The following is a 13586-nucleotide window of genomic DNA, read 5'->3' as shown; positions in this document are numbered from 1 at the left end:
TATTTATTAAGGGCAATTCACCACCTTTTCTTCAGCAGTCACCAGTTTTAAGAGGGATTAAGAGGGACAGACCTACAATCGGAGTCTACATTAGGGACATCCCTGAAGATCAGGGACAGTTGAGAGGTCTGGACAGCAATAATACCTTGTGATGCCAATTAGTTCAGCTTACATGCCTACAGTGGGGTGTTGCTACCATGTGTTCTTTGGTGTCATTTAGTGGGTTTGTAACAACACATCTGGTTATACCGTCCTTTGCCATGTAAACTAGACTTTGCTGCAGTGGGACTCGTACCGGGCGTGGCTGCTTGTTAGGCATTAGCTCTGCCCAATGCACACTATTACTTACATCTCTTGGGCGGTCCACATAGAACCACTCCAGCCAACACCTACACAGCTAGGTCCATAATTTCATACCCATAGTTCCCGAACTGCACATCCTATTCAGCATTCTTCCTTACTCTGGGTGCAGGTTGGGTCTAAACACACCAATACACACTACCTACTCTCCACTTCTTGGGACCCATCACATACATTGTCTCACCCCATGGGTCATCAGGCTTCCCTAACCTTGTAGTCTGGAAAAATGTGTGCCCTACCATAGGTTATCCGTGTAATGGCTGGGAGCCCAAATAGCCACAAAATGTTTGGGTTGTCCCGCAAGGGACATCCTTGTCTTTGTATCAAGATTAGACTTAGCGAGTCTCTCCCACTGGTGGTATCCTGCCTGTAGTCTGGGAAGCAGTGGTTTGTTTACTTTTATTGTGTGTTTGTATGTTTCACCTTGTCTAGCTGGGGGGGGGTTGATTCTACGTGTTACACGTTTGTTGATTGGGCCCCTCACCCCCATTGGCACGTCCTGTGAACATATGTAATTCTTAACTTCATATCCTAGCTCTATACATATATATATATATGTGTGTATATTTACACACACACACACACACACACACACACACACACACACATATATATATATATATATATATATATATATATATATATATATATATATATATATATATCTGTATTTGTATGTATATATATATATATATATATATATATATATATATATATATATATATTGCTGCACATATATATCTAACGACACATGGATGCATGGGTGTCTGCAGATGTATATATCTATATGTGGGTATTTATATATATGTCTGTCTATGTATGTATACATTTGTACCACAGAGAGGGAGAGGTATATCTCCATGTAGTTATGGTTATATATACACACACATACCGCTACATATTTACATCTACATCTGGTTATACTATTCTTTGCCATGTAAAATAGACTGTGCTGCAGTGGGACTCATAGTGGGTGTGACTGCCTGTTGGGCAGCAGCTCTGCCCAATGAACACTATTGCTTACATCCCTGGGGCTGTCCGAATAGACCCACTCCAGCAAACACCTGCATGCCTAGACCCATAATTACATACCCATAGTTCCCCCACCCGCACCTCCTCTACAGCACTCATCCTTACTCTGGGTGCAGGTTGGGTCTAAACACACCACTACACACTGCCCACTCTCCACTTCACGGGACCCATCTTGTATGTTGTCTCGACCCATAGGTCATAAGGCTTTCCCACCCTTGTAGTCCAGGTATGTACATGTCCCACCTTGATAGGTCATCGCACAGGCTTCCTCCTATAACAAGACAATTTTTGGGGTGTCCTGCAATGGACGCTTCTGTCTCTGTTCCAAGATTAGCCTTTTCTGGTCCACTGTGTCCCCCCCCGGTTGTATCCTGCCTGTTGTCTGGGGAGCAGTGGATTGTTTACATTGTTTGTAGGTTTGTTTGTATGTTTCCCCTGACCAGCTTGGGGGGGGGGGCTTCATGCTACATGTTACACGTTTCTTGCTTGGGGCCCTCACCTCCATTGGCATGGCCTGTGAACATATGTCATTCTTAAGTGCTATATCTTATCATAGCTATATATGTGTGTATATCTGCACACACATACACACACACACACACACACACACACACACACACACACACACACACACACACACACACACACACATATATATATGTATATGTCTGCATACATATATATATATATATATATGTATATATATATTGCTGTATATATCTCTAATGACATGTGGATGTATGGGTATCTGCATATGTATATATGTATATGTGGGTATTTATTTATATGTCTATCTATGTATGTATACATTTGTACTACAGAGGGGATGATTTATATATCTATTTAGTTATGGGTATTTATACTAACACATATACCTCTAAGTCATTAGCTACATATCTGGTAATGTTGACTGGTATTGCTGGATACTGTGTTTCGTGTGCATACCGGCCAACCTTGTGTGCCACGTATGCTTTGCGATGCCTAAAACTAAATCTATTGGTCTACACAGAGTCACACATGACGTCTATTGTTAGTACCAGGAATACATTTGTCCCATGCTGGACAACCCAAACACTGGGTATTCAACCTTCGTCTACACCCAGGGTTACATAGGTTCCCATGGCTATGTGCATGGTCTCTGGCGTGTGCCACACCTAGGATACTTGGGTCGGGATATCATATGGGATGGGTCTTGAGGGGGGGGGCAATGTGTCGTGGTGTGGTAGCTATGGGCCGGTAACCAGGGCAGGGGTGGTGGCTGCATGTGTGCTGTGGGTGGGGGTAGCAGAACTGTGGGTTATGCATGTATGGGTTGGGGATGGCCTGGGTTGGATGGTCATGTACTGCTCGGCCCACGTAGCGGGTGGGGGAGGGGGGGTATGTGATGTCAACATGTGACAGATAACAGAGGGCTGATTTAATTCCCTAGTTCAATGACAGACATACAATACTATGAGCTTGGTACTGCATTGCAGGGCGGACGTGTTTGGCTGGGCAGGGGGTATGCAAATTCGTATGTGACATATATTGTTTTGGGTCTCTCAGGCCCATTGATGGTGCATGTGGACATGTATGTTTCTGTTCATCTACCGTTGGTATCTACAGACGTCTGGCCATATATACCTCTGTGGGTATATATATTTGCTTACATATGTCTTACTATGTCGGAATATACCTACAGAGACATATATCTGTATACATATGTCACTTGATGTGCATATGTGGACATATATATGTTGACATATATAAGTGTAGTGGTCAGCATTTGCATGTATATCTGTTCATATATTTGTATATATATATATGTATATATCTCTGGATATTTATATATATATATATATATATATATATGTATATATATATATATATATATATATATATATATATATATATATATATATATGTGACTACATCTATAGATATGTTGTATCCGTTTAGATAGTGATATATTTGCAGACACATGCCCATCTAGCTGTAGGTATACATTCTCTGTACTGTTGCATGACTGGGCTGGGGTTATGTTTCTGACAACATAAAATTTCTGCATGTCTGGCATGGCTTAGTGGTAAATCGTTTTGTGTATGGTGTGCATGGTCCTGGGTTCCGGCATTGTAAAGGCTGTTTGTTTTGTTGCTGGGCAGAACACCGGCCGTTGGATACAGTGTGCTTAAGGCACTTTCATGTGGTCGTAAGTGGGTTTGCACAGAGGTAAGAACTGTTGACTTCTGGTCACAGTGTCTTAGATGCAGTTAGCTTCTCCTTTGCTTAATCTGTGTCTGCGGTGCTTCACCCCGCCCAAACACACTTGCACACACTTACTAGTGCTTACATATGCTTACTATTGCTTATCTGTCCTTATGCCCACTTACTGCTAACTTATTCATTATAGTACTGACTCTTCACATGTGCATTTCATGTAGTACTCCAGTTCACATTTAATGTTATTTAGTAGGTTATACAGCAATAAAATGTAAATAAATGTTCGTATACAGATTTCACATGGAAAATGGTATGTGCTACAGTGGGACTCGAACCGGGAATGCCTGCTCGTTAGGCAGATGTGCTGACCAGTACACTATTGCTGTGCTGCTTCACTTGCATATATCTTCCTTGTTATCCTCTTCAGCCTTTTAAGCTGCTTTAACCATAGCTAAGTGATGGGCACACCCATGCACCTACGGTTGCCTGTGCTCGGCATTTTAAAAATAATTACAGGGGTTACTTCTTTTTATTTTTATATCCTGTTGCTGTTGTACACATGGGGGACTGTTGGTGGGGATATGCGGACACCTATGAGTGGTCTCACTCATTTATTTACAGTTTCTGCTGTTCTACTTTGCAGGGGCGTGTTTATTTTGAGAACTCTGTTCTCAGACACGCCCCTGCACTCGTCCACGCTCCATGTAAGATTAGGAGGTCAGGCAGTGCGCCTTCATTAATATGCTTGGCGCGCTGCTGTCCTCCTCCTAAACGGCCACTTCCATGCAGGACTAGTCTAGTCCTGCATGGAAGATTAGTGAATCCGGGGGTTTATGAATGTTCCACACCTACAACTTAAAGTATACAGTCCTAACTTTATCCACTATGGATACTACACAAATGTATTGATATAGTATTTTTGATTCTACTCACATCTTGAAAACATGTACTCCCTTAATCTCATATGCTTTTAAAAAATGCTTGTTGACCATTTGATTTGAAATACTTTGCAAATAATGTTTGTTGACCGTTTTTATTTTGAATTGCCAAAAATGCATTTCCATCCTTGTTTTGAAGCTGCTCTCCCTGGCGCCTCCACTGAAAATGGGCGTTTCACTTCCCAAACTTCCCCATAAACAAAATTACATAAATCAATAAATAAATACATAGAAAAAAACACTCTTGCATGATTTTAATTGACTACAACAGGCAATTCAGAAACAGAAAAAAGTATTAAAAAGGAAAACATTATATGTGTGGTAAATACTGACATGCTACTTTATAAATCAAACTTGAAAGCTTCAACCTATAAGCAGGACAATATTGCATTGATATTAGAGTGATACCTCGTATAAAAACACCTGAATTATGTCATTAACTAATCACATCATATACTAGTTCAGTTTAGTTTATTTAAATTTCTTATATATGGCAGCACTGCTTTGAATCAAGCATACAATAACATCATAGAAACAAGGAGAAAGAAAGTGATGTGCTGTATAATAAGCTTATTGCACTTTTTTAATTTCTTTTCATTAATTTCAACAGTTGCAAGAGGTAATGCTAACCTGGAACTGATTCTGTGCATTGAAAAAACACGTGACAAAATGCTTGTTAGAAATACATCTCAGAAGGTTTTAATTGCAGTAGAGGAAAGACCCAGACTGATGTCCATCAACAGCAGAGTGTTAAGAGATGGTAAGTGCTGTGTTTATAAGTATTTCTGATACAATAATTGTGACAGTATAATCAAGAAGGTATTGTAATTCAAAGACTAAACTATGCACAGTCCCAATACAACATTTTCATGTGGGTTTTCTCCATCTTGAGTAAAAAGCATTAATGCAAATACAGTTGCATTCCACACAGCTGGTATCATACGTTATTTGTCAAGATGTTAGTAGCTGTCTAAACAGTCTAGCTTAAGTTACAAAAGAGCACATTCTTTGTATGTGTACATATATCAGTATGTATCATTATGTAATGAACAGTCAACATGTTAAACTGGCTGTACAAAATACATCAAAAAACGTGTCAACCATTCATTATGTCGATAGCACAAACATCTATCATCAGTACACTGAAAAAGGAATCTAATTTCCTTTTTAGATGAACTACCCATAACCCGGCCACATGTAACTCAGAATTGTCTGAATAATGATAGTGTTATGGGAAAGGCTTTTGGTAGGTAAGCTGCAAATTGCAGTTAGTGTCGGTTTCAGGGCTATGTTTGTTTGTCTCTACAAAATGAACTTCTCCTTTTCTTCATCCCTCCTACAACCCTGTGCGCCATCCTAGTAATATGTTAACCCTTGCCCTTGACCCTAATGAGCAGCTCACCTGCAAAAAGAATAGCCTCTCTAATGCTTGGCATCCAACCCCATTTTTAAATCTACTTTTCCTCTGAGCTGCTGCATAGGACAATCAGTACAAGTGTGAACAGTAAGTCTGATTATAACTGTTGTTTTAACTGCATAAGGAAACTACTTTATATGCGATCAGATTCACATTGTATCAGGCTTAACGTGCCAATGTATCTGCAGACTTAACAGGCATCTTAGTCTCTAACTGTATATCACTGCCATACTTACAGGAATAACAAAATTAATGAAGGGAATCATTCCTTTTAATAAAGCATTGTCTGATGTCTTCAAATATTAATAAATTAGCCTAGTTGCTTATCTTTGCTTGCTGAGGATGCTATTGCCCTTCTAAATATAATATACAAACAAGCTGGTGATATTTGTTGTTATGGGCAATGAATGCAGCTCTAACACTAGTTTTACAAAATGCTAACATACCCATAGAGGTATTTATAAAATTAAAAGCATATAGATTAAGCATGTTTGATGATTTGCCAGCTGTTTTGTGACTTGCTAAAGAATCTGAAACACTGGCAGCATTTTGAAATAGTATGTTTCATTAGTACATCTTTCCTGATGCACTGATTGTAGAGTTTAAGTGACAGATACTCTGTCTTTCTCTTATTAGAATCCTCTAAGTGTACCACATGTATTATTCCAGCGCCTAGGGTTAGCATAGAAATAGATGTACATTCAGGCAGCTTTATAAAATGTTTTATGGCAGACCTAGATGTTAACACTTTTCCTTTTGCACTGCTTCAACTATGCCGCTCCTCTGTATTATTTTAATGTAGAGCAAAGTTAAAGGACATGGCAAACAAGCACCTCTCTGTCCTTTTGTCTCCGGTATAATTGTACTGAATAATATGACATAGTTTCTTTCTAACAAAATATTTACTGTTGACTTCTCTTTTGTAATCACCATTTACTCATACAAATTGCAAATTCAATCTCTCTCATTTATTTTCCTGCAGTTGCCATCACCCGAAACTCAAAATTTCACACCAAAGGAAATTAATAAACTCTCCCTTCTGAGCATAAGCTGTGGCTGGAAATTAACACATTGCATTCATTCTGCAACAATCTTTCTATTTTCTTGCTTCTGTTGGTGTTAGTATTACTTAACTTAGAATTATTAAGGCTAGTTCAAAGTTAAACTGATTACCCGTCAGTGGTATTACCACCATTATCAGCTATAGGGCATTGCAGGACAATCTATTCAGTGTGCCATAGACTTTTATTGCTACTTACAAATAATTGCCCTTTAATATATGGGTAGCAGGGAACACGTGGTGTAGACTGATGGCTCATTAGATTGTTTGCTGGTTCTATAGATTTATTTTTTGTGTGCCCGGCTACCACCGGGACTAATCACCAGTGGTGTAGCTTGGGGGGGGGGGCAAGAGGGATAGTCTGCCCCAGATGGCAATTTTGGGACTGTCACATTTACTTTAATAGTTTAAGTAAAAAAAAAATGTTTTTTAAGGGCGTTCTAATTTAAGAACAGTCTCGTAGCTGTACATGCATTGTCACACAGATGGCGTCTTTTTCCTGTCTGCCCACACAATTTTAAATACAGTACAGCTGTTTGCTAGTATTTTCCTTCTTCACCAACTAAGAGGAATTTTACAGTACAGCATTTTGCTACTTATTGCTACCAATGAGTGTTCAATTCACAGAACTTTGCTGTTTCACAGAGTAAGGGAATTTTGCTGTGTGTGAATTTTACAGTACAGTGTTTTATTTGGCTGTTTCTTATTGCTGCCAACAAGTGTTCAATTCACAGAATTTTGCTGCTTCAAGTAAGGGAATTTGGGGGGGGGTGTATAAAATGCCCCAGTTAGGTATACATGGTGGTTAGTGTTACTTAGATTCAAACCTGGTACCTTAGGTACAAGAAACAAGAGCCTGAATTCTCTACTCGTACCATCACTTTTGATTCAAGGAGTTGTGTCAATACCTCTCAACTGTCCAGACTTTCACAGAATGTCTGGGATGTTTGGCTCATACTTTTAGTCTGTTCCTCTTAAAATTTGAGGTTTTGTGGCAAATCAGTAAGAACTGAATTCACTAAATAATGATAGCCATTTAAGTTTCAGTCTTCCTATTTTTCAGGAAATGCATGTCAACACAAAACATTTTATTCTAGCAATGGTCTAATATAATACAAGAAATGTTTCAAACGTGTCCCTGGTTTTGGTCCTTTGCACCCCGCCAATACATCTTGGCTTTTCCCAGATTTCTTGTGCTGCAAAGTTGATATAAGTGGATTTTACAATGAGATGAGAGCTTCAGAGGAAGGAAGGTTTAGTGCTGCTTATGCCAAGTCTGTTTGTGTTGCTAGTAGCACAACAGGTAGTCTACTTGCTTTTGATGCAGAAAGCTGTGGGTTCTGCTCTCACAGTATGTAGATGAATTGCTGATACTGTACTGTGTTGTACTTTAAAGGGGGTGGATGCTGCGGTCCTAGAATGACCTGCTTTGAAGTAGATACCCAGTAAATATAAACCTGTTATCAGTTGCCATCATTTTCCTATTGCAATATTACTAGCGTACCATTTTTGTAATGTAACATAGACAATTTATTGTTCAAGGGCAATAGGCACTTTATTTGTAGATAAAACAACAAAATATAAAGTTTGCTAGCAGCAACTTCTTCATTAGTTACATATCTCTTTAACATGGAATTATTTAGATAACTTTTACTTCTGCAGAGATTGTGGATATTTATTGATATTGGTGGATTGTAAAGACAGAAGTCTGAGTAGACTTTTATGATGGAAATGTTCTGAATTTGGCAGTTTTGTCATTACTGATTCATACATTTTGTTTCATTGCTTACTAGAAAAATGTTCAAAACAATAAATTTAAAACATGCTCTAACAAGTGTGCTGTATTATACAAGGAATATAATTTAATACAATCAGGAAGGTGAATCAAAGAACACATGCATGTTTGCATGGTCCAAAATATGTGTGCAAGAGGCCTATGAGTTGAAAACAGCCCAAAGGTAAACTTTATCTGCCTCTGACCAGATGTATTTTTTTTAATTTGGATTTCAATGCTGTTTCAATGAATGTGAGTTTCATGGGAAGAGACATTTTAATACTAAGTTTGTTTTCACTGTGAGACTGTATTGCTCTGTATATCAGATGTCTATCAGTGTCTGTATTATAACATTTTAAATAAAAGTTTTAAATGAAATCCAAATAATCATTGTAGAAGTAAAGCATAAAGCAGTATGCACATTACAGTGTTTATGGTAAATGGTGAGAAATAGGCAAGTAATGGGATACTGGAATTGCTGTGTGTGTTGGGGGGGTTGTGTATGGGGGGCCTCATTTGCCCATGATTTTGTGAGGGGGGAAGGGCGGCAAACTGAAAGACAGCCTCAGGTGGCACAAACTCGAGTTATGCTACTGCTAATCACTCTGTTTGCCTACCTACCAATTCCCACACACTCCACTACATACTTACTGTAACTCCACCCACTAAATGTTTACCTATTATAGCAGACATCATACCTTACCTCATCGCTCCTCCCTGCATACTATATCAGCTACTCCCCTTACACGTCCCTCTATATCATTTCTGAAAACTACCTATTTCTTTTCGTCCTACAACTTAAACTAAACTCTGTTTAAATCATATCCCCCCATTACACCTACTAATGAAACATTTCTCTACAACCATTTACTCTGCCTCCCTCAGCAACCACTTTAATCTTACACACCCATATTTTATTTCACCCATATCTTATCTTTCTCTATTACTAAAATTTCTCCCTAACCAGTTCTACTACCATTGCAAATTATTACTAAACTTTCTCTCCTCACCTTTTCAACTCATACCTCACAACTACATAACACACATAAAACAATAAACAAATTCTTTAAGTTTATGCAGCTCACCTTTCTTCTTGTTCTAACACACATCACTAACTATCATATAACACTTAACTCTAATCACAAACTTAGCACACCCTCATTAGCCCATAATTGCAAAAATATCTCACCAATTGAATTGCTCAAAATTTGTATAACTTATTCCACTTTGATATGTTCAAACCAAAACGTATAAATGTAAATAACATTAACAACAAAGTAGTTATAAAAATGAAACTCAGGACCTGAGTCAAACTCAGCTATCTCTACACATATTACAGATATGTGGCGAAGTCCACCCTAATACAGGCCCAATCACTACTGCCACTTCTCACACTAGCCATCTAAACAAAGCAAGCCTAAAAGTTGTTGACATTAACCTTAGAAGTATGTGTAATAAAGTAAAGAGACTGCATACTTTTATATCCCATTCTTACCATCACTGAAAAATTGGCTAAAACCCCAACATCGAAGACAGAGAAATCCTACCATCACATTGCAGTCTACTTTAGCCTGACCAAAAGTCCATAAAATCAGAAGAGGTAGTTATGTTGCACCCAAATATCCTGAACTGATTTCTCTCTCAGAAGAAGCATCCCTCATTCAGCAACGCAGAGATGCTTATTCATCTATTGAAGCTCCACTTATACAAATCAACATGTGTCATTGCTTTGTATCCACGTGTCATAGCTTTGTATCCGCATGTGTCATAGCTTTATATGTTCTTCCCATGTAATAACATCAACACTGCAGAGGATATACAATCCTGGGTGTCCTCTAACACAACTCAAGAAGCTAACATCCAAGGGGACCTAAATACTGACTGCAACTTTATTGAAACGGACACTCCCACAGCTAGCATTAACCTATATGGTTTGTCTCTAAATGCACATCTAAAGAGAAAGGTTGAGCTTAACCCTGCACCATGGCTATTTTAAAATTTAGGGCAACTAATGGTGCTCAGAGACAAGGCCTGGAAATTACATCACATCTACACCCCCCCAAAGAAAATTAATGCAGTTCAAACAGTTAAGAAAAAAGACATAACAGACTATTAAGTATGACAAAAAAATCAAGTACTGCAGTTTACAACAGGCATGCCAGCACAGTCCCAAGCAATTCTGGTCATCTGTCCATAACTTATTGAACCCAGGACACACCCCACAGTCCAATCCCTCTCCAACTGATACTTCTGGAACAATTACAAATACATTTAATAATTACTTCCTACAAATTGTAGACACACTTGTTAAAGACAACTCAACCCCCAACTCCCTACCCCATAACCCTCACAAATTTATGGAAGCTCTCTTTAGACTTAAGCCTTCCTGCCTCCACTGTAAAAAAAAAATACCTCTTAAAACTAAAAATCTCCACCTCAGAGGCAGACATTCTCCCACAAAATTTCTCAAAATAGCAGCAGAAGCTTTATCTTAACCCATATTAATTCTAATAAAGAGATCTAGCCAGGAATCTTATATTGCTACAATATGGAATAAAGCTTGCATATTTCCCTTTAATAAGAGTGGACACTCTTGTCAAATACTCCAGGTTTAGACCATTTGAAACCCTATCCCCACTGTCTAAAATCTTAGTAAAATGCATAAACTAGCAGTTAGTACAATACCTAAACACTAACGATCTTCTCTCACCAGTGCAACACAGCTTTCATCCTAATCATAGTACCACCACTACTCTACTTAACTTTGGTGACACCATTAACAAAAGCAAAAACACTGGCAACATGGCATACTCCCTATTTCATGACCAGCCAAAAACTTTTGACACTGTGTCACACCACCATCTATTGCAAAACCTCACCTCTGTAGGTGTCTCCCCCTCCTCCCTCTCCTGGTTTAATAGGTATTTAATGGGTAGATACCAAGCAGTCAGATGGCAGCAAGAATCCTCTTGATTACTACCCATCACTGTAGGGGTTCTTCAAGGATTGGTACTTAGATTTCGTTTGTTTAACATATTCATAAATGACCTATAAACTGTTGCCAAGCACGCTACACATATACAATACGCAGATGATTCTATGCTAATCTGCACATCCTCGGAATTACAAGCAATGAATTATACAACAGTCGTCGCTTCAATTGAAACTTAGCTTGAAAATTCGTAACTTCTACTCAAATCTAACGAAAACAGATTACTGATTTTTACTCCCAAAATACTCTCCCAAAGTAAAACACATATCAAAATCACCTCATTAAACAACATACTGATCAAAGAAGTACCCAACACTAAACTTTCAGGTGTGACTATTGACAACAGCATGAAATTTGACCAGCATTCCCTAACTGTTATAAAAAACAAAACTTCAAAAACTAGTTCTTATATGGAACAAAACCTTTTCTCATTGACAGATCTAGAGAAACTATAGTAAAATGTTAACTACTGCCAAGTCTGCTATATCCCTCCCCACTTCTTACTAATCTTCAAGCATCCATGCAGCTGAAACAATCCTGTAAAAAAATTGCTTGCTTTACTGCCATCTGCCAATTCAGGACTCATCATTGTTTCACACTCAAAACATATAAAATGGACTGAATTCCCATATCAGCTCCACTTTTCTCAGCTGCACATAGCCCATAGTCTAATATACTACACTGACACTGCACTAAAAGACATGTTCTAATAGTACTGCCCAAGTAAAGCTATTTGCTCTAAAGATAAACTACTTCTGATTGAAATAAAAGCCCACTACACGGCAGGAGTCTCATTATACTCGAATTCTATGTCTAAACTTTAGAAGCCCCAATTATTAGCTCTCTGACATCTTGAAATTCAACAGGCTTTCAAAGCAAATCTAAGAGAACATATTTTGCAATCTTGGCTATGTATCTGCACGACTCCTGCAAAATGACCTCTCCTGTTTTGCCCACCATAACTTCTCCTCAGTCATAGCATCTCTTATTAACTTCTCTCCTTACTTTTTAACTCGAACTTTCTCTTCAAGTATTCATAGTCACGTCTTAATACTATGATAACCCACTTTATTTTATCCAGAATTAGTCTTTTTTATTCCTCAGTTTACTCTTTACTATTATCTACTTACTTTACCCTTAGTTATCAATAACTGGAAAGAGAAACATTGAAAATAATTGAAACCTTTATTATCTTTGTATATTACAAATCCTTCTGTCAAACTTACAATTTCCTGTACTTCCTGTTATGACTGTGATGCACCTACATTATGTACTTTTTTCTTATGTGTTGTCTAATTGCTAATTTGATTATATATTGTTCTCATTGCATTTACTGGAGGTTCTCTCCCCAGGCCTCCATTGAAAAATGATCTTTGTGCCCAGCTGGACTTCTCTGGTTAACAAATGTAAAAAAAATAAAGTAAATAAATAAATAAATAAATAAAGTAGCTCTTCCCAAATAAATAAATAAATAAATAAAGTAGCTCTTCCCATAACACTACCACTACACAAAACAGCTCAGACACTCAACAGACACGCACACGTACACACACACACACACACACACACACATACATTGCAAGACGCACACACACACACACACACACACACACACACACACACACACTAAATCTTTTCTATAACCTAATACCAACCTTAACATTAAAAACTCATAGATCCACACACACACTAAATGTATTCCCTTAATTAATTAACCCTTAACCTCACCCTAAAACATGCAGGCACACACAAATTCCCAGCTCCATCATTCTCCTTTGTTGACCACTCAGTTGCTCAATCAAGTATTTAACCAA

General features: G+C 38.1%; 1 protein-coding gene across 1 annotated transcript in view; it reads left to right on the top strand.

Annotated features, from left to right (window-relative positions):
• The window catches only part of LOC122803295, a 347178-nt gene that overhangs the window by 307127 nt on the left and 26465 nt on the right, over positions 1–13586 (top strand). The window contains exon 5 of the mRNA XM_044072866.1: positions 5140–5289. Within this exon, the coding sequence (XP_043928801.1) occupies positions 5140–5289 (150 nt within the window). The remainder of the gene's footprint in view (positions 1–5139; positions 5290–13586) is intronic.

The sequence above is a fragment of the Protopterus annectens genome, chromosome 5.part1, assembly GCF_019279795.1.
Source record: "Protopterus annectens isolate FY-2018-M chromosome 5.part1, PAN1.0, whole genome shotgun sequence".
Lineage (NCBI taxonomy): Eukaryota > Metazoa > Chordata > Ceratodontiformes > Protopteridae > Protopterus > Protopterus annectens.
Note: the sequence above shows the minus strand (reverse complement) of the source record. Positions and strands in the feature narration are given on the sequence as shown.